General features: G+C 48.0%; 1 protein-coding gene across 1 annotated transcript in view; it reads right to left on the reverse strand.

The window, feature by feature from the left end:
* Positions 1 to 173: 173 nt before the first annotated feature.
* Positions 174 to 21,292, reverse strand: part of LOC120028751 (unconventional myosin-VIIa-like) — a 39,362-nt gene continuing 18,243 nt past the window's right edge. The window contains exons 21-48 of the mRNA XM_038973983.1: positions 21,107 to 21,190; positions 20,326 to 20,559; positions 19,967 to 20,170; positions 19,474 to 19,650; positions 17,734 to 17,823; positions 17,347 to 17,474; positions 17,128 to 17,254; positions 16,821 to 16,940; positions 16,476 to 16,649; positions 16,155 to 16,382; positions 15,546 to 15,713; positions 15,081 to 15,198; positions 14,095 to 14,221; positions 12,668 to 12,837; positions 12,405 to 12,595; positions 12,204 to 12,331; positions 11,636 to 11,793; positions 11,257 to 11,410; positions 10,876 to 11,031; positions 10,585 to 10,690; positions 10,157 to 10,270; positions 9,792 to 9,879; positions 9,583 to 9,689; positions 5,161 to 5,346; positions 4,832 to 4,948; positions 4,597 to 4,680; positions 2,550 to 2,669; positions 174 to 2,439 (exon numbers count right to left, since the gene is read on the reverse strand). Of these exons, the coding sequence (XP_038829911.1) occupies positions 2,347 to 2,439; positions 2,550 to 2,669; positions 4,597 to 4,680; positions 4,832 to 4,948; positions 5,161 to 5,346; positions 9,583 to 9,689; positions 9,792 to 9,879; positions 10,157 to 10,270; positions 10,585 to 10,690; positions 10,876 to 11,031; positions 11,257 to 11,410; positions 11,636 to 11,793; positions 12,204 to 12,331; positions 12,405 to 12,595; positions 12,668 to 12,837; positions 14,095 to 14,221; positions 15,081 to 15,198; positions 15,546 to 15,713; positions 16,155 to 16,382; positions 16,476 to 16,649; positions 16,821 to 16,940; positions 17,128 to 17,254; positions 17,347 to 17,474; positions 17,734 to 17,823; positions 19,474 to 19,650; positions 19,967 to 20,170; positions 20,326 to 20,559; positions 21,107 to 21,190 (3,951 nt within the window). The 3' untranslated portion in view covers positions 174 to 2,346. The remainder of the gene's footprint in view (positions 2,440 to 2,549; positions 2,670 to 4,596; positions 4,681 to 4,831; positions 4,949 to 5,160; positions 5,347 to 9,582; positions 9,690 to 9,791; positions 9,880 to 10,156; positions 10,271 to 10,584; positions 10,691 to 10,875; positions 11,032 to 11,256; positions 11,411 to 11,635; positions 11,794 to 12,203; positions 12,332 to 12,404; positions 12,596 to 12,667; positions 12,838 to 14,094; positions 14,222 to 15,080; positions 15,199 to 15,545; positions 15,714 to 16,154; positions 16,383 to 16,475; positions 16,650 to 16,820; positions 16,941 to 17,127; positions 17,255 to 17,346; positions 17,475 to 17,733; positions 17,824 to 19,473; positions 19,651 to 19,966; positions 20,171 to 20,325; positions 20,560 to 21,106; positions 21,191 to 21,292) is intronic.

The following is a 21,292-nucleotide window of genomic DNA, read 5'->3' on the forward strand; positions in this document are numbered from 1 at the left end:
GTCGGAGGAAACACTGTACGGCTGGCGACCGAAGTCAACGTGCATGCGCCCGGCCCGCCACAAGGAGGCGCTAGAGTGCGATGGGACAAGGACATCCCGGGTAGCCAAACCCTCCCCTAACCCGGACGACGCTGGGGCAAATGGGTCTCCCAGTCGCGGCCGGCTGCGACACAGCCTGGGATCGAACCCGGGTCTGTAGTGACGCCTCAAGCACTGCGATGCAGTGCCTTAGACCGCTGTGCCACTCTGGAGGCAACAATGCGGCTTTTAAAGGCAACGTTACCTCATCACGGAGATCGTATTCAAGGTAACTACTGCAGGTGTCGGGTGCATTGGAAATTCCCTTTAAATGTCTAGCACACTACAGTATGGTTTCCGATTTAATCTTGGCCCTCATTCGGGGTGCAGAGGAGAGGCGAGGCAAAGAAAACTAGACTAACGGCATCTCTGACAGTAGCTCCACCGTCATCATATCTTCTGTCCAGACAGTAGAGCAACACAGCTGCTGTAGTAATGCTGTAGTAATGCTGTAGTAATGCTGTAGTAATATCACCCAGACAGACCGGGGACACTGTGCATCCTAAATGGCACCCTATTTAATTAAACAGTGCATTACTTTTGCCCAGAGCCTTATTTTATTTTTACCAGAGCCCTATATATGGAATAGGATGCCATTTGGGACACATCCACACTGTTGTGAACCATACGTTAAAATTAGTTAAAATTTACCCAGAACTTTACCCAGTGTTGTTAATGTAAACTATCGCCTGCAGAATATAGACTGATTCCTCATACAAACCCTAATTTCACTACATGGACAGATACCTTACACAATGTAAATATAAAATAAGTACCATAAATCTTAAACAAAACTTAACAAATTCAACAGACAGGTTAGTTAGTGATGGCGGGAAGGAGGTGTTTGTAGTGATGTCAAGCTCCTCTGTGCAGAACAGGAGAAACAGACAGTAACATCAGCATCCAGTCTGAACAACTAACACATAGGGTGCGTCCCAAATGACACCCTATTCCCTTAGTAATGCATTACTTTTGACAAGAGCACTATGTAGGAAATAGGGTACCATTGGGACACAGGGTATAGAACTCTTCATGCAGAACTCAGAATCATCCATGGATCAGTTGTTTTCCAGCTGAGTCAGGTCTGGACCTGGTTCTACTAAGGAATGTAGGGAGCTTTGCATCCCTAGTTCTAGTGAGTATGACAAAGGCCATTGGTGAGTAATAAAGACTAGTCTCATAGAGCTACAGTACATAGATCTGCCAAATACCAACAGATAATGATCCTTTCTGGTCAAACACTAAATGTTAAAACTCCACAGCAGGCAAGTCCACACCTGAGGCTTACAGCACAGACAGACCTCTCAGCTAAAACCTAATTATACCATGCGCAAGTAGGAAACACAATAACAAGCTGTGCAAAATGGCGATCTTGCGTTGATGTGTTGATTTACAACTTCCGAGGCTGCTGGTTTGCATATTTTTTCTACTCAAGTACGCAGAACAGCCATTTTGCAAAGCTTGAGTTGTGTACTTGCATAGGCTATGTATAAATTAGCTTTAACTTTGATGATAAGAGACACAAAACAAACACAAGAATAATATATAAAAAAACAACATCAGACATCTGACCAGAACTGCAGCGGTCTGTCACATAGACTACTATGCTGCTTTACAAACAGAGGCAACTGGCTTAAAAGCCACATTAAATAAGAAAAAACTGTTAAGGCTTTAGACAAAACTCGAAAAAATGTATTGACAGTTCAGTAAAAATCTATTCAGCTACAGTAAGAGCATGCAAACCTCTGTCATGAACAGACCTGGAAGAAAACAATATATTAAAGCTATTTATGATTATTTTACTCAGTAAGTTAACGTAATAAATGTTTTCAGTAACTACTTAATTGTCTAGCTAAAGTACCCAATCACATGGCTCTCCATTCATTCTGTCCATCCTATGATTGATGAATAACTAGCGTCTCATTGGTAACAGACTGCCAACTGCTGATTCTTTAGTCTAAACGCAATGTTTAAAAACACCCATTGTATGTGTGTTCACAACCTTTGTGTGTGTGTGTGTGTGTGTGTACAGTGTCTCTGGGAGGATAAAGGGGTTCAGAGGTAGTCATCCTCACTGGAGGGCTCGTCATCAGGATCGTTGCTAGGGTTGTTGCTATAGACGTTGCTATGGGCATAGCTGGAGGCAGTGCTAGAGGGGCTCCGGCTCATCCTCCACACCTGGTTAGAGAAGCTCCGCCCCCAGCTGCAGGGCTGGCCAACAGGGCGCAGTATTCTAATAAGCTCTGCAGCTTCCTGCCAATAGGAAGTTCACTTGCTGTGGCCCCGCCCAGTTCTCTGTTTACTCATGGTGGTCAACATCTGGCTGATGTAGGAAGTCAGGAGGTCATCCATCTTATAGCCCTGAAAACACACACACATCTGAGTGAGTGAGTGCGTGCGTGCGTGAGTGAGTGAGTACGTGAGGGCTCACGTGTGTTTTTTATGTGTGTGTGATTGTGTGTGTGTCTCACCAGTGAGGTCTCACACAGCAGCTTGCTGCCCCTGACCAGGTTGCCGATGGTGATGTGGAAGTAGGTGTTGCCACTGCTCCAGTTGGAGATCTTAGTGAACAGGTGGGTGGTCAGGATGTCCTGTAGTAGACATTCACACGCATCAGTGAAATACCAGGTAACACATGTTTACACGCATCAGTGAAATACCAGGTAACACATGTTTACAAGCATCAGTGAAATACCAGGTAACACATGTTTACACGCATCAGTGAAATACCAGGTAACACATGTTTACAAGCATCAGTGAAATACCAGGTTACACATGTTTACACGCATCAGTGAAATACCAGGTAACACATGTTTACAAGCATCAGTGAAATACCAGGTAACACATGTTTACACGCATCAGTGAAATACCAGGTAACACATGTTTACACGCATCAGTGAAATACCAGGTAACACATGTTTACAAGCATCAGTGAAATACCAGGTAACACATGTTTACACGCATCAGTGAAATACCAGGTAACACATGTTTACACGCATCAGGGAAATACCAGGTAACACATGTTTACACGCATCAGTGAAATACCAGGTAACACATGTTTACACGCATCAGTGAAATACCAGGTAACACATGTTTACAAGCATCAGTGAAATACCAGGTAACACATGTTTACACGCATCAGTGAAATACCAGGTAACACATGTTTACACGCATCAGTGAAATACCAGGTAACACATGTTTACACGCATCAGTGAAATACCAGGTAACACATGTTTACACGCATCAGTGAAATACCAGGTTACACATGTTTACACGCATCAGTGAAATACCAGGTAACACATGTTTACACGCATCAGTGAAATACCAGGTAACACATGTTTACACGCATCAGTGAAATACCAGGTAACACATGTTTACACGCATCAGTGAAATACCAGGTAACACATGTTTACACGCATCAGTGAAATACCAGGTAACACATGTTTACAAGCATCAGTGAAATACCAGGTTACACATGTTTACACGCATCAGTGAAATACCAGGTAACACATGTTTACACGCATCAGTGAAATACCAGGTAACACATGTTTACACGCATCAATGAAATACCAGGTAACACATGTTTACACGCATCAGTGAAATACCAGGTAACACATGTTTACACGCATCAGTGAAATACCAGGTAACACATGTTTACACGCATCAGTGAAATACCAGGTAACACATGTTTACAAGCATCAGTGAAATACCAGGTAACACATGTTTACACGCATCAGTGAAATACCAGGTAACACATGTTTACACGCATCAGTGAAATACCAGGTAACACATGTTTACACGCATCAGTGAAATACCAGGTAACACATGTTTACAAGCATCAGTGAAATACCAGGTAACACATGTTTACACGCATCAGTGAAATACCAGGTAACACATGTTTACACGCATCAGGGAAATACCAGGTAACACATGTTTACACGCATCAGTGAAATACCAGGTAACACATGTTTACACGCATCAATGAAATACCAGGTAACACATGTTTACACGCATCAGTGAAATACCAGGTAACACATGTTTACACGCATCAGTGAAATACCAGGTAACACATGTTTACACGCATCAGTGAAATACCAGGTAACACATGTTTACAAGCATCAGTGAAATACCAGGTTACACATGTTTACACGCATCAGTGAAATACCAGGTAACACATGTTTACACGCATCAGTGAAATACCAGGTAACACATGTTTACACGCATCAGTGAAATACCAGGTAACACATGTTTACACGCATCAGTGAAATACCAGGTAACACATGTTTACACGCATCAGTGAAATACCAGGTAACACGTTTACACGCATCAGTGAAATACCAGGTAACACATGTTTACACGCATCAGTGAAATACCAGGTAACACATGTTTACACGCATCAGGGAAATACCAGGTAACACATGTTTACACGCATACATGAGATGTCATGTTACACACACACAGGAAATTTCCCCTTGGGAATAAATAAAGGACCCCCCCCCCCCCCCCACACACACACACCTTGGTCTTTGGGTCTATGAGGCTGACTCCATGCTTGTTGATGGCAATCAGGAGGATCTCTGGGAAGTTGGGCTCTGTGGTTTGCTGAACAGAGAGAATATCACACTGACTGAGAGGAGATACATAATACTGTAAAGACAGACAGACCGACAGGCAGACATCCCAGACAGACAGACAGACAGTAACGTGACCCCAAGGTGAGATTGAGAATGACATCACTGAGCGGCATGGTTACCTTGACTTCGAAGAAGGCAGATCCGAACGTGGCCCATTTAAAGATGATCTTCAGGAAGTGGAGTTTGGCCTCCTCCCTGGACTTACCAGCCTGCTTATTGAAATACGCTACTACAGACTACACACACACACACACATATGCACGCATGTACGCAAAGTTACAAAGACACACAGCCACACACCAAAAAACAGAGACATAAAACAGTTGATTAGGTCACAGATACAGATGAATGTTGTTGTCAATCATGAGAAAGGCCACCAATAAGGACATAGAATAGAGCCAGGGCAGCCAATCAGAGCCCAGGAGAGGTGGGAGAAGTCTTGTCTCACCCGTTTCCAGTCATCTGGGGAGAGCTGGCGAATCAGGTCCTGCGGTACCAGCTCCCGGAGGATCTTGGGTATTGAGGGGAAGTGAGACTTGTCATCTTCGTACTTCACCCTGTAGATCAACGCTCCCAGCTGGAACACCTCGTCACGACTACACTTATGGTAACCACGGAGATACTTGGGCAGCTCCTAGCAACCGGAGGGCAAAGTGACCATTTAGTAGTGAACAATAGGCCTGGATTCTATCAGAGGCGCCAAGTGCATTGCTCTACAGACAATGTTTTTACATTTACATTTAAGTCATTTAGCAGACGCTCTTATCCAGAGCGACTTACAAATTGGTGCATTCACCTTATGATATCCAGTGGAACAACCACTTTACAATAGTGCATCTAACTCTTTTAAGGGGGGGGAGGGGGGGGTTAGAAGGATTACTTTATCCTATCCTAGGTATTCCTTAAAGAGGTGGGGTTTCAGGTGTCTCCGGAAGGTGGTGATTGACTCCGCTGACCTGGCGTCGTGAGGGAGTTTGTTCCACCATTGGGGTGCCAGAGCAGCGAACAGTTTTGACTGGGCTGAGCGGGAACTGTACTTCCTCAGAGGTAGGGAGGCGAGCAGGCCAGAGGTGGATGAACGCAGTGCCCTTGTTTGGGTGTAGGGCCTGATCAGAGCCTGAAGGTACGGAGGTGCCGTTCCCCTCACAGCTCCGTAGGCAAGCACCATGGTCTTGTAGCGGATGCGAGCTTCAACTGGAAGCCAGTGGAGAGAGCGGAGGAGCGGGGTGACGTGAGAGAACTTGGGAAAGTTGAACACCAGACGGGCTGCGGCGTTCTGGATGAGTTGTAGGGGTTTAATGGCACAGGCAGGGAGCCCAGCCAACAGCGAGTTGCAGTAATCCAGACGGGAGATGACAAGTGCCTGGATTAGGACCTGCGCCGCTTCCTGCGTGAGGCAGGGTCGTACTCTGCGAATGTTGTAGAGCATGAACCTACAGGAACGGGTCACCGCCTTGATGTTAGTTGAGAACGACAGGGTGTTGTCCAGGATCACGCCAAGGTTCTTAGCACTCTGGGAGGAGGACACAATGGAGTTGTCAACCGTGATGGCGAGATCATGGAACGGGCAGTCCTTCCCCGGGAGGAAGAGCAGCTCCGTCTTGCCGAGGTTCAGCTTGAGGTGGTGATCCGTCATCCACACTGATATGTCTGCCAGACATGCAGAGATGCGATTCACCACCTGGTTATCAGAGGGGGGAAAGGAGAAGATTAATTGTGTGTCGTCTGCATAGCAATGATAGGAGAGACCATGTGAGGATATGACAGAGCCAAGTGACTTGGTGTATAGCGAGAATAGGAGAGGGCCTAGAACAGAGCCCTGGGGGACACCAGTGGTGAGAGCACGTGGTGCGGAGACAGATTCTCGCCACGCCACCTGGTAGGAGCGACCTGTCAGGTAGGACGCAATCCAAGCGTGGACCTTGCCGGAGATGCCCAGCTCGGAGAGGGTGGAGAGGAGGATCTGATGGTTCACAGTATCAAAGGCAGCCGATAGGTCTAGAAGGATGAGAGCAGAGGAGAGAGAGTTAGCTTTAGCAGTGCGGAGCGCCTCCGTGACACAGAGAAGAGCAGTCTCAGTTGAATGACTAGTCTTGAAACCTGACTGATTTGGATCAAGAAGGTCATTCTGAGAGAGATAGCAGGAGAGCTGGCCAAGGACGGCACGTTCAAGAGTTTTGGAGAGAAAAGAAAGAAGGGATACTGGTCTGTAGTTATTGACATCAGAGGGATCGAGTGTAGGTTTTTTCAGAAGGGGTGCAACTCTCGCTCTCTTGAAGACGGAAGGGACGTAGCCAGCGGTCAAGGATGAGTTGATGAGCGAGGTGAGGTAAGGGAGAAGGTCTCCGGAAATGGTCTGGAGAAGAGAGGAGGGGATAGGGTCAAGCGGGCAGGTTGTTGGGCGGCCGGCCGTCACAAGACGCGAGATTTCATCTGGAGAGAGAGGGGAGAAAGAGGTCAAAGCACAGGGTAGGGCAGTGTGAGCAGAACCAGCGGTGTCGTTTGACTTAGCAAACGAGGATCGGATGTCGTCGACCTTCTTTTCAAAATGGTTGACGAAGTCATCCGCAGAGAGGGAGGAGGGGGGGAGGAGGGGGAGGAGGATTCAGGAGGGAGGAGAAGGTGGCAAAGAGCTTCCTAGGGTTAGAGGCAGATGCTTGGAATTTAGAGTGGTAGAAATTGGCTTTAGCAGCAGAGACAGAAGAGGAGAATGTAGAGAGGAGGGAGTGAAAGGATGCCAGGTCCGCAGGGAGGCGAGTTTTCCTCCATTTCCGCTCGGCTGCCCGGAGCCCTGTTCTGTGAGCTCGCAATGAGTCGTCGAGCCACGGAGCAGGAGGGGAGGACCGAGCCGGCCTGGAGGATAGGGGACATAGAGAGTCAAAGGATGCAGAAAGGGAGGAGAGGAGGGTTGAGGAGGCAGAATCAGGAGATAGGTTGGAGAAGGTTTGAGCAGAGGGAAGAGATGATAGGATGGAAGAGGAGAGAGTAGCGGGGGAGAGAGAGCGAAGGTTGGGACGGCGCGATACCATCCGAGTAGGGGCAGTGTGGGAAGTGTTGGATGAGAGCGAGAGGGAAAAGGATACAAGGTAGTGGTCGGAGACTTGGAGGGGAGTTGCAATGAGATTAGTGGAAGAACAGCATCTAGTAAAGATGAGGTCAAGCATATTGCCTGCCTTGTGAGTAGGGGGGGAAGGTGAGAGGGTGAGGTCAAAAGAGGAGAGGAGTGGAAAGAAGGAGGCAGAGAGGAATGAGTCAAAGGTAGACGTGGGGAGATTAAAGTCACCCAGAACTGTGAGAGGTGAGCCATCCTCAGGAAAGGAACTTATCAGGGCGTCAAGCTCATTGATGAACTCTCCAAGGGAACCTGGAGGGCGATAAATGATAAGGATGTTAAGCTTGAAAGGGCTGGTAACTGTGACAGCATGGAATTCAAAGGAGGCGATAGACAGATGGGTCAGGGGAGAAAGAGAAAATGTCCACTTGGGAGAGATGAGGATCCCAGTGCCACCACCCCGCTGACCAGAAGCTCTCGGGGTGTGCGAGAACACGTGGGCAGACGAGGAGAGAGCAGTAGGAGTAGCAGTGTTATCATTGGTAATCCATGTTTCCGTCAGTGCCAAGAAGTCGAGGGACTGGAGGGAAGCATAGGCTGAGATGAACTCTGCCTTGTTGGCCGCAGATCGGCAGTTCCAGAGGCTGCCTGAGACCTGGAACTCCACGTGGGTCGTGCGCGCTGGTACCACCAGGTTAGAGTAGCAGCGGCCACGCGGTGTGAAGCGTTTGTATGGTCTATGCAGAGAGGAGAGAACAGGGATAGACAGACACATAGTTGACAGGCTACAGAAGAGGCTACGCTAATGCAAAGGAGATTGGAATGACAAGTGGACTACACGTCTCGAATGTTCAGAAAGTTTAAGCTTACGTTGCAAAAAATCTTATTGACTAAAATGATACAGTACTGCTGGCTGGTGAAATAGGCTAGCTAGCAGTGGCTGCGTTGTTGACTTTGTTTGAAAGTGTAGCTGGCTAGGTAACCTCGACAATTACTCTAGACTACACAATTATCTTGGATACAAAGACGGCTATGTAGCCAGCTAAGATCAAACAAATCAAACTGTTGTACTGTAATGAAATGAAATGTAATACTACCTGTGGAGCGAAGCGGAATGCAACTACTCGCTCCAACCCGGAAGTGCGTATCATAGAGGGAGAGGCAATAGAAGTGTTGTTTCTTGTATTATTGTCTTTTGTGTCTTTAGAGGACTGCTTCACCTTAATGTCCCCTTTCCCTTTTCTTCTGTCCTTATTTTGTCCCACTTTGTCCCTTCTTTGTCCCTTCTTCTCTTCTGCCAACTAGACACTCCTTGTTAGCTAGCTAGCTTCTTCCAGGAATGTCCCTAGCAACTGCCTAGCAACAGGTAAACAACTTAGCTAGCTAAGAAAACGGTATAATTTTATGAAAAATTGTTACTTTTTCAAAAGCCTTTCTTCTTTGTTAGCTGCTTGTTTGGTCTCCTATTCAGTTTGCAGTTTTCTTTTGATTTTTTTCGATGTACTTTACTCTAAAAAAACATTTAAATTTCAATATTTGTAGGAGCTCATCTTTTCAGCTGCTGCTGCTTAATTTGGAACTCCGGAACAATTAATAAAATAAAATAAAATAAAACATTAACAATGTGCCTTTTAAAAGACATTTCCTCCATATTCCTGGAGATCACATTCATGGTAAACGCTGTAGGTGTCGGCTGAAGCCACAACAACAAACATCGCACCTTTGATTGAATCCCAGCCTTAGTATATGAACGTTGTCAGTATTTGAACCTGGAAGGTTTAGTCAATGCAAACGGAACCAGTTCCATTACACACACACCTGGTAGTAGTGGAAGATGGAGTCAGCGAAGGAGTCTTTACCAGGAACAGTGTTGGTCCACAGCTTCTTCATGAAGAACACCTGGTAGGTCAGAGACGGTATGATACCTACACACACACACGTTAAAGTGATTAAAGGGATAGATCATGTTAAAGGGATCGTTTATATTAAAGGGATAGTTCACTCTAAATCATAGTTTTGTGACATACCATCTTTAGAGGGCCGGGCCTTCTTGATCCAGTCTGTGAGGTGTCTGACAAAGTCAAAGAAGAAATCTCCCTCTGGTACACTTATCACCTACACCATCAACATGCACACGCACACGCACACACACACACACACACACACACACACACACACACACACAAAGAAGAGTTGGGGCATGTTCGAGAGCATCAAATCTGTGATATATTGTGGGTAAATTGTGATTGACTGATTGAACAACAAATAATAATGAGTAGTTATTTATGATCCAAGGTGATATGTAGATCACTCAGTTGGCTATTGCCTGCAAAATCTGCTGCAATGACGAACTAGCTGTTAGTGTGCATATGTGTGTGTGTGTGTCTATCACCTTGTCGGAGATCTTTACGAACAGGCTGAATCCTTCGGGTGATTTGAGCAGCAGGCGAGCAGAGATTGCCAGACAGAAGTCTTTAGCTTTGGTGCTGGACTCCACCTCAAATGCCTGCCAATTACACACACCAGCCAATCACAGCACAGTAAACATCTGTCAATAACACACCCAGCCAATCACAGCACAGTTAACACCTGTCAAGAACACACACACCAGCCAATGACAGCACAGTAAACACCTGTCATTCACGAACAGCAGCCAATCATATCAAGGTAAACGCCTGTCAATCACAAGCAAAAATACAGTTAGAAAGATAGTTGTGTGTGTGTGTGTGTGTGTGTGTGTGTGTGTGTGTGTGTGTGTGTGTGTGTGTGTGTGTGTGTGTGTGTGTGTGTGTGTGTGTGTGTGTGTGTATGAGTGTGTACCTCATCAGTATCGTCAGGGAAGTAGACCTTGTGGAAGATCTGGGTGGTCTTATGTTGGATGGCCTCTACCTCCACCAGGTGGGGAGGGTACTTCCTCAAGCCATTCCTGTTGCCACAACAACACCAACAATGATAACAACAACATCACCAAGGTTACGAGATGTAGAGGAGTGTATCATTAACAGAGTGTATCTAATGCTGTGTGAGGTGGGTGAGTGTATGTGAATGTGTGTGTGTGTGTGCGTGCCACATGTGTGTGTGTTTGCGCCCACGTATGTGTGAGTGTGTTACCGTAGGGCCTTCTGTAGTCGTGTCATACAGTCGTGAGCCAGAGGGTGGTGTTTCCTGGACTGAAGGAAACGCTGGACATGAGGCAGCAGCATGTTACTAGGAGGGAACAGACCTGTACACAGCCACAGCAACTCCCAGCCCTTCTCCTCACTGTACCTACACACACACACACACACACACACACACACACACACACACACCACACACACACACACACACACACACACACACACACACACACACACACACACACACACACACAAACACACACACACAAACACACAAACACACACACACACACACACACACACACACGGTGGTCAGAACGCTAACCAACAGAGCGGAATCTGCAAGAAATTTCCTGTGTGTGTGTGATCTTACTTGACGTGGTTGTCTGTGAGTTGCTTGAGTATCTGACAGAATAACTCATCTTTTAGAGGTTCGGCCTTCAGGGCTCCTTCAAAGATCTGGTCCGTCAGCTCGTTGACCGAACGCGTTCGCTTAGACGGGTAGTCCCCCATATACTTCATCATAGGTGGCACGGTCAAGGAGTTTACATATCACACAAATGTCACAGGTGGGATCTGAACCCTCGTCTCCTGGGAAACCAACATCTTAACCATTAGACCAAGAGGAAATTCCATCTCTGGCCGAGGTGGATTTTAAGTTGCAGGCACGTTTACCTAATCACAAGATCGTGAGTCTGAATCACACACACACTACAGATGGTGTGTGTTAGCTAGTAGCCAGTAAAGGATATCTATGAAGGCCATACAGGCGTCCTGTGACAGGTCTTCATGGCTGAGGACCTTCTTCAGTAGAGGCTGTTTGATAGGCTCTCTGGTGCAGCTCCACATTGAGGCCTTCCCTCTGTTCTTAGTAATCATCACCCTGCTCAGAGTGTGTTTGGGAGGAGGTCTGGAGAGAGGGGGGAATGAAGAAAGAGAGAGAGAGATAGAGAAGGGGGAGGAGAAATAAAGGGGGAAAGAGAGGTTAGTGATAGGTATAGATAAGGTGACATTTTCCTCAGACAAAAAACCCCACACAGTTACAACTTGTATTGTGTGTGCATTTGTGTGTGTGTATGTGTGTGTGCCTGCATGCACGGGGCAGCAGGTAGCCTAGTGATTAGCGCGCTGGGCCAGTAACCAAAATGTTGGTGGATCGAATCCCTGAGCTGCCAAGGTCAAAATCTGTCGTTCTGCCCCTAAACATGGCAGTTAACCCACTTTTCCTAGGCTGTCATTGCAAATAAGAATGTGTTCTTAACTGACTTGCCTAGTTAAATAAAGTTTTTTTTTTTTATAAATGCATACGTGCGTGTCTACCTGAAGTGGTCATAGCTGAACTCTTCCAGTGTGTAAGGTTTAACTCTCTCCTCTCCAGTTTCCGGGAGAACCAGCTGAGACAAACGGACCGTCTCCTGTCGCTGGTCTGGTGTCATGGTAACCAACGCCTAGAGAGAGAGAGGATTGAGGATCATGCAAATAGAGCCCTTACAGTGTAGGCTGTGTGTGTGTATGTCTCACCACTACATCAGCCTGAGGTCTGGTAACAGTCGGCAGGACGTAGACGGCGTCAGCAGGGAAATCTCCTTTCTGATTGGTCCGTTCATTGACCCCGTGGGCCCAGCCTGAGGTCATGACCTGCTGACCTGTCTCCTGGTCCAATAGGATCAGGTCTCCCCTTTGAAACGACAGGAACGTAGACTCCTCCCCAACTGGAGGGGAAAAGGTACAGTTTGTGGGGGTGTGTGTTTATGTTTATGTGTTTGTGTGTGTACTCTACTCACCAGCGTTGGTGTTGTCCTGCAGAGCCACCACGTACTTGGACCGGTTCCTCAGGCCCTCTAGGAACGTTATCACAAGGTCTCTGATGTCCTCAGAGTTGGTTGACGTGAACGTAAACTCATCGCCCTTCATGGTCGCCAACGTAAAGCTCTGCCCCTGCAGCTTACCACCTCTATTGACACACAGAGGAAGAAAAAATGCTCAAAGAATTGCTCATGCGCTGTGCGGTGTAGCTAGCAAGAAGTCTCAGAAGAAGAGAGAGAGAGACAGGAATACAGTCGTTAGCTTGAAAGATCGAGCCCATATTTATTCCCTAACAGGTCAGCTAACCATTGGGGGTTGAGGTGTCCACCAACAAAACAGAGTAGCTAGCCCAAGTAAGGAGGATGACTAACTAACTCTACAAATTAAAGGAATTATTATTACAGGCAACATAGTAAGTAGGCTTCTTGAAATTAGTAGCTCAGGAGAAAAGAGGATATAAGAAAAGACCAGAAAACCTAAGAAAAAGAAACAGAGAGTTGCCGTTATGTTTATGGTCGAGAGGGCAACAGTGTTAGGATGGATGTTACGTTCCCCAGTTTCTGTGTTCTGGTTTGTAATTGAGTGTGTGTGTTTCAGGAGAAATTCCTGTAACTCCCCAAGCAGCTGATTGGTCGACCCCAGGCTAATTGATGATTGGAGCTGACCCCGCCCCCTCGTCAAGAAGCAGCTGACTCTAATCACCATTGCCACCTGAAGAAGATAAAGCCAGTGTTCTGTTCAGGAGAGAAAGAGAAATGATTGGAGGTTAGAGGGAGATTGAATATTTTGGAGAAAAGGTTAGAGGGAGATTGAATATTTTGGAGAAAAGATTAGAGGGAGATTGAATGTTTTGGAGAAATCATTAGAAAGAGTTCTGTGTTTGTTGCTTTGTCAAAGCTTCTTTAGTGGCCTGAGTTAGTTTACTCAGTTTTGTTGTAAAGTGTTTGTGAAATTGTTAATAATTATTCTGTTTCATTTGTTCCCAGGGGGGAAGGGGAAGGCACTTAGGGAGTGCTTAGGCAAGAGGCCCGAGGGCATACATATACCCGTAGTATATTCAATGTCTAGGCACACTAGGTAAGACCTGGGCGGACCACCCCCTGTATTTTGGTTAGGGCACCAGGTGGTGCTAAGTTAGGTAAGTAGTGGGTAGGCAGGTTAGATAGGAGAGGGGGAGCTTTGATATTTACTTTCTTTGCTTTGGTTCCGTCCAGCCCCTTTTCCCCATATTACCGTGTAGGAAATAAATCCTAGTAAACGGTAAATTCTGACTTTTGTCATCCTTACTCGCACCTACAGTCCATACCTCTTTCGCTTCACGGGGAGTTGAGTTGTAGCAGGGTGTTGCGTTCCCTCTTCTCAGAGGCGTGCGTAACAATGGACTCCAAATCCCATCATGCCTCACCTGCTGCTGGAGACTGCAGTGATCTCTGGGAAAGAGAGTTCTAGCAGCACCTGCTCCTGTTCATCTACAAAGTAGACCCCTGTCCAGTTCACTGCCACAATGACATCATTCTTAGGCAGACTTGGACCTGTATGGTGGAGAGAGGGGCGGAATCAGAGTATGGACACGTGACTAGGGCTGTGTCCCAATTCTCCGTCCTTCTCCCAAAGTGTGCCATTTCACACGCCCTGTCATGGGTTTAACAATGGTGGAAACTCCCTACAGTGAATGAGTACACCAATCCAATGCTTGTAAATCCATGACGGGTGCAAGTGCACACTTTGTGAGGAGTGAGGAAACTAGGACTAAGCCTACATCACATGTATACCAAGTTTACAGGAACAACCTCCACAAGTTAAGAATAATTCCTCCGAGATATGATGAGGTACAGCACCAAACAGACTGACTGAAGGGTATTAAAGAAGGTAGTTGGTCGAGCAGGTACAGCAGGTACATTACAGCAGGTACAGCAGGTACATTACAGCAGGTACATTACAGCAGATACAGCAGGTACAGCAGGTACATTACAGCAGATACAGCAGGTACAGCAGGTACATTACAGCAGGTACATTACAGCAGGTACATTACAGCCGGTACAGCAGGTACATTACAGCAGGTACAGCAGGTACATTACAGCAGATACAGCAGGTACAGCAGGTACAGCAGGTACATTACATCAGGTACATTACAGCAGATACAGCAGGTACAGCAGGTACGTTACAGCAGGTACATTACAGCAGGTACATTACAGCAGGTACAGCAGGTACATTACAGCAGATACAGCAGGTACAGCAGGTACATTACAGCAGGTACATTACAGCAGATACAGCAGGTACAGCAGGTACATTACAGCAGGTACATTACAGCAGGTAGAGCAGGTACATTACAGCAGGTACAGCAGGTACAGCAGGTACAACAGGTACGTTACAGCAGGTAGAGTAACGTACCTGAGAGCTTGAAGGCCTCATAGAAGCGTGAGAAGAGGAGCGGCCATTTGTAGCGAGCGAAGTCCACCACTTCCTCCTTCACCTTCTGGGGGTCAAACCTCTGCTGGGTGTAGATGCCCTGGGGTGGAGATGACAGAGAGAGGGGAGACGCGCACAGTTCAGTTGTCGCAAATGGCCTCCTATTCCCTATACAGTGCACTACCTTTGACCAGGTTCCATAGGGCTCTGGTCAAAAGTACTGCCCTATGTAGGAAATATGGTGCCATTAGCGACACACCCTTAGTGACTTACAATCAGTGTATTTAAATAACTAGGTAAGACAATCACATATTACAATCAAAATAACTGAAAGTAAAACCTTCTTCTTAAAGGTTTGGTAGTTTACTAGATAAAACATCAGAACCAGTGACATCCAGAGAGAGCCCTAGAAGGGAGCCTGGCCAACCGTTCCCCAGCCAGCAGTACCTTTTTGTGGGCAGCCATGATGACGTGGGCCCATTTCTCCACACTCCGGGAGGAGCTGACCTCTCGGTCGGGGATGTAGGATGGGATCAGGCTCAGCAGACGCTCTGTCAGGATCTCAGAACCGTAGTCCACATAATACTGCTGACTGGCTAACTCTGCTAGGTCATCCTGGAGAGAGAGAGAGAAGGTGAAAAAGAGAGAGAGAGAGAGGGGGAGAGGTTAGAGCTAGGGTCAGAACCATAGTCAACAAAGTACTGCAGATTGGCTAACTCTGCCAAGTCGTCGTATTGACAGAGGGAGAGAGAGAGAGAGAGAGAGAGAGAGAGAGAGAGATGTTTCCCTTGTTTATTTACCCTTTTGTTTATTGTCTATTCCATTTGCTTTGTTAATCATGCCAATGAAGCCATTTGAATTAAATTGAATTGAATTAAGAGACAGAGAGAGAGACAGAAACAGAGACAGAGAGGTTAGGGTCTGACCCATAGTCAACATAGTCATTTCATCCTGGAAAAGAGCAAGAAGAGAGGTTGTTCCTATCAGGCTCAGAGAACCATAAAAACAGTGCCACCTTGTAACTGAGAGGTCATTTGGTGTAAGTGTAAAACTCACCCTGTCACAGCGGTACTCTCCAAACTTTACCCCTCGTACAGTCTGTTGGTAGATGAGGTTAGTGGCCACAGCATCGTCTGCAGGGTTGTGCCAGGGCGTGAATATCTCCTTCCTGTAGAACAGTCTCCAGGGGGCGTTCCTCTCCTGGGCACCCTGCTCCTTGGCATACTGTTCACACTGGGACACCGCGTCCATCACATGGTCCTTACCACTGCCTAGGGAGGAGACCTTGAGGTAGACACACACATACACATAGCTCATACTGGAATACTGCACATGTGTGTGTGTGTGTGTGTGTGTGTGTCTGTGTGTGTGTATTACCTTGTCAAACAGGGCAATGTAGAGAGAGAATCCAAAGCGATCTCTGAGGGTGATCTTGTCTGCCAGGGCGTTACACAGCTCCATGGCGTTAGTAGCTGAATCTGTCAACAACGTCTTAGTGGTGCCGTCCATAAAGGTTACTGGCAACATGATGGGCTTCTTAGACTTGGTGGCCTGGGAGAGAAGAAAGATGAGGAGAGAGGGAGAGAGAGAGACGGGGGAGGAGAGAGTGGGAGGACAGCGGGAGGGGGGAGAAGAAGAGAGGTGGAAAGAGGAGAGGAGAGAAAAAGAGAGGTAAGGGATGTGTGTGTGTCTGTGTCTGTGTGTGTTTGTGTGTCTGTGTACCTGTAGCTCCAGCCAGGACGGGGGCTGTGTTCTGGTGCCGTTAACAAACGTGCGTCTGAGTCTCTCCTCGCAGTAGGGGGCGTAGCCAGGAGGACCGCCATGGATATAGTTACGCAGGTACTGGAGGAGACAGGATGTGATGCATTTATAGAGGAAGTGATGTAATTATAGAGAAAGTATAGAGTCTAAGAATGTCTACGTCCCAAATGGCTCTGTAGGCCCTGGTCAAAACAGTGGATTATAAAGGGAATAGGGTGTCATTTGGGACGCAGACAGAGAATATGTGAGTATGTGTATGCTGACTGACCTTGACAAACTTCTCAGAGGGAGCGAAGCAGCCGACACACAGAGAGATGAGGATCCAGCCGCGGGCGTGACTGCTCTTAGACGGGTTCTGGTTCAACTGCTTAGAGATCTGGCAGTAGATCTCATCCCTACAGAGTACACACACAGCACAGGTCAGAGAGTGTGTGTGTGCGAGCATGCGTGTGGGTGTGTATGCGTGTGCTTGTGTGTGTGTGTCTACCTCAGGGCAGGTCGTAGTATTCCGTTGCCGATGATGAAGTGGAGTTTCTCCAGGTTAGAGGTGGGCCGGTCCTCCAACATGCTGTTGCCATGGAGACTAATCTCTCCGTCGTTCAGGCGCTTCGCCACCTGTCAGAAAACACATCATCAACACTGGACATTCTATCTGATCTACATATTCTTTAGGTCCCAAATGGCACCCTATCCCTATATAGTGCACTACTTTTTTACCATGGAGCATAGGGCTCTGGTCAAAAGTAATTTACTTTATAGGGAATAGGGTGCCATTTGGGATGCAGACAAAGTGCCCAGATGCTAAGGGCAATGTCACCACTTCTAGAATGCTTTTAACTCCAAAACCTCCTCCTCTCCTTCTCCTCTCTCTTACCTCCTCAGTGATCTTGGACTTCTTCTTCAGGGTGAGGGACACTAGTTTGTGTCGGACACTGTTCTTCTTGTTGCTGTCTGAATGGGGGATCTTAAGGGGAGGGGTTACAGCAGGACACAGCTTATAAATCAGATAGGAAACGTCTTCGAGGAAGCACGACTGTACTATGCTACCCAGAGCAACACTACAGGTGTATCAGACCATGAGGGTGTAACTCAGTTATCATCTAACCTAATGAGATTATAGCTAAGTGTTATTATCGATTACTTCCCCCCTCATCTTCTTTTAATCATTTAGCAGATGCTCTTATTCAGAGCGACTTACTGTTAGTGGATTCATCTTAAGATAGCTAGGTGAGACAACCACATATCACAATCATAGTAAGTACATTTTTCCTCACAGCACAGCAAAACATTTCCTCTGACCTCCCCCTGCGCTCCTCTCACCTCCCCCTCCCCCTGCAGGGCTTGTAGTTCTCTCTCTCCCCTCCCCTCCCTCCTCTCACCTCCCCCTCCCCCTGCAGGGCCTGTAGTTCTCTCTCTCTCCCCTCCTCCCTCTAACCTCCCCCTCCCCCTGCATGGCTTGTAGTTCTCTCTCTCTCCCTCCCTCCTGTCACCTCTCCCTCCCCCTGCAAGGCTTGTAGTTCTCTCTCTCTCCCCTCCCTCCTCTCACCTCCCCCTCCCCTCGCAGGGCTTGTAGTTCTCTCTCTCTCCCCTCCCTCCTCTCACCTCCCCCTCCCCCTGCAAAGCTTGTAGTTTCTCTCTCTCTCCCTCCCCTCTCCCCCTGCAAGGATTGTAGTTCTCTCTCCCCTCCCTCCTCTCACCTCCCCCTCCCCCTGCAGGGCTTGTAGTTCTCTCTCTCTCCCCTCCCTCCTCTCCCCCTCCTCCCTCCCCCTGCAGGGCTTGTAGTTCTCTCTCTCTCCCTCCCTCCTCTCACCTCCCCCTCCCCTGCAAGGCTTGTAGTTCTCTCTCTCTCCCTCCCTCCCTCCTCCTCTCACCTCTCCCTCCCTCTGCAGAGCCTGTAGTTCTCTATTCCCCCCTCCCTCCTCTCCCTCCCCCTGCAGAGCCTGTAGTTCTCTCTTTTCCCTCCCCCCTCCTCTCCCTCCCCCTGCAGAGCCTGTAGTTCTCTATTTCCCCCTCCCCCTCCTCTCCCTCCCCCTGCAGAGCCTGTAGTTTTCTCTTCCCCTCCCCCCCTCCTCTCCTCCCCCTGCAGAGCCTGTAGTTCTCTCTTTCCCCTCCCCCTCCTCTCCCTCCCCCTGCAGAGCCTGTAGTTCTCTATTTCCCCTCCCCTCCTCCCCTCCCCCCCTGCAGAGCCTGTAGTTCTCTCTTTCCCCTCCCCCCTCCTCTCCCCCCCTGCAGAGCCTGTAGTTCTCTCTTTCCCCTCCCCTCCCCCCCTCCTTCCCTCCCTCTGCAGAGCCTGTAGTTCTCTCTTTCCCCTCCCCCTCCCCTCCTCTCCCTTCCCCTGCAGAGACTGTAGTTCTCTCTTTCCCCTCCCCCCTCCTCTGCCTCCCCTGCAGAGCCTGTAGTTCTCTCTTTCCCTCCCCCCTCCCCCTGCAAAGCCTGTAGTTCTCTCTTCCCCTCCCCCCTCCTCCTGCAGAGCCTGTAGTTCTCTATTTCCCCTCCCCCCTCCTCTCCCTCCCCCTGCAGAGCCTGTAGTTCTCTCTTTCTCCTCCACCTCCTCTCACCTCTCCCCCCCCTGCAGAGCCTGTAGTTCTCTCTTTCTCCTCCCCCCTCCTCTCACCTCTCCCTCCCCCTGCAGGGCCTGTAGTTCCCTCTTGTAGGTATTTTTGCCCAACGTCTCGTAAATCTTGGTCATCACAGGAATCTTCTCCGAGCCGTCGGTGATGGCCGTGTGGTACTTGGGCTCCGGGAGATCTCCCATGAACCTCAGCACCGTAATCCACACCGCCAACGCCGCCTGGGTGGAGAGAAACCATCAGTGTTAGGGTTGCAACCTTTGAATTACTTACTTTTTCTATAAATCCTGGTTGGAAGATTCTGGATTTCCTGCTTATTCCCTCCTGATTCCAGGAACCTTCCTATCTGAATTTCTGGACAACCGGGAAAAGTAGGGAAAAATACTGGATTTTTGCAACCCTTAACAGTGTTGTTGCTGTAATTATAAAAAGTACAGTTGGGTAGAAGGAGTCTGCCTGAAAGGACAGTCTGACAAACACCCATGGTCTACTGGGGTTAGAGGTCAGGGGTCAGAGTTGAGAGGTCATGTGACCTACCAGCTGGTCGCCCTCGTCGTCATGGAACAGCAGCGGTTGTTTGAGCGGCCGTCGGACATAGGTGTGTGTGGTGGTGCCCTGGAAATAGGTGGCAGCGAACTTGGCAAACTTATACTCTGACAGGTCATCCTCCTCATCCTCAGGGAGAGGAACAACATCGTCTAAATCCTCCTCCTCAAGCTCCTTCTGGGCACGCTCCAAGTCCTACAAACAGATGCACGTATGCGCAAACACACACATTTATGCACACACACAGACACACACACAAAGACACTCAGTGAACGATTTGAACGTAGCCCAGAGCAGATTGTGTTAACTGTAGCAGTGTCTGTCTGTCCACCAGGTGGCGACCTTCTCACCTTGAACCCAGCTGGTGGTGCTCCCTCCTGGCCAGGGAAGGAGTTTGTTGTTCCCAGGAAGCCAAACATCTTATCCACCATGTCAGAGTCGTTCACCGGCTCATGTCTGGCTTTCTCCATCTGCTCCACCATCTGCTTCTTCTTACGCACCTCCTCCCTCTCTCTCTTCTCCCTCTCCGTGTCCTCCTTCGCTAGCTGGGCCAGTCTCTCCTGGTGGTTACGCTCTGCTTCTACCTACAGAAGACTGGGTGTTAATAGGTGTGCGTGTGTGTGTGTGTGTGCGTGTGCGTGTGCGTGTGCGTGTGTGTGTGCGTGCGTTCCCCCTCAGAATTGTCCTAAAAACAATTGTTGATTTTCTGTAACACTACTAGCCAGCTAGTAATTTTATGATGGAGCCATTTCAGCCTATCAAGTTAGAGTAGCTAGCTTATCTAAGTATCTTAGCTGGCATGCCTGCTGGCAAGGTTGGTAGACTTTAGAAAAGCTAGCAATAACTAAATGTACTCAATATTTTACCCAGATTTTAGCAGAGATGCAGAGAAGCATATTTAGTTTCTTTAAATTCAGAACCACCAGTCAGGAGGATACAGACAGCTCAAGAGGTATGCTTAGATATGCAGAAAAATTGACATATTTCTTTACATAGAATTAAGTATAATGATTATGGCTCTAGATTGCAGGGCCTGGCCCCCCTACGGACCATCCCTAGCCATCCTCACGTACTTTGTGCCCCCTCCAATTTTTGGGGTGCATGACGCCCGTATGTGTGTGTGTTCCAGACCTTGGCCTTCTTAGCGCTCATCTGGTTCCTCAGTTTCTCCTCCTCAGCCAGACGCAGCTTCTCTGTCTCCAACCTCCTCTGATACTGAGAGAGAGAGGGCGGAAACAGAGGGAGAGAGTGAACGAGAAAAATAATGCGAGAGAGAGTGAGAGAAAGGGTTAGGGTGAGAGAGTGAGAGAAAAGGTT

This window comes from Salvelinus namaycush, chromosome 34 (genome assembly GCF_016432855.1).
Source record: "Salvelinus namaycush isolate Seneca chromosome 34, SaNama_1.0, whole genome shotgun sequence".
Classification (NCBI taxonomy): Eukaryota; Metazoa; Chordata; class Actinopteri; order Salmoniformes; family Salmonidae; genus Salvelinus; species Salvelinus namaycush.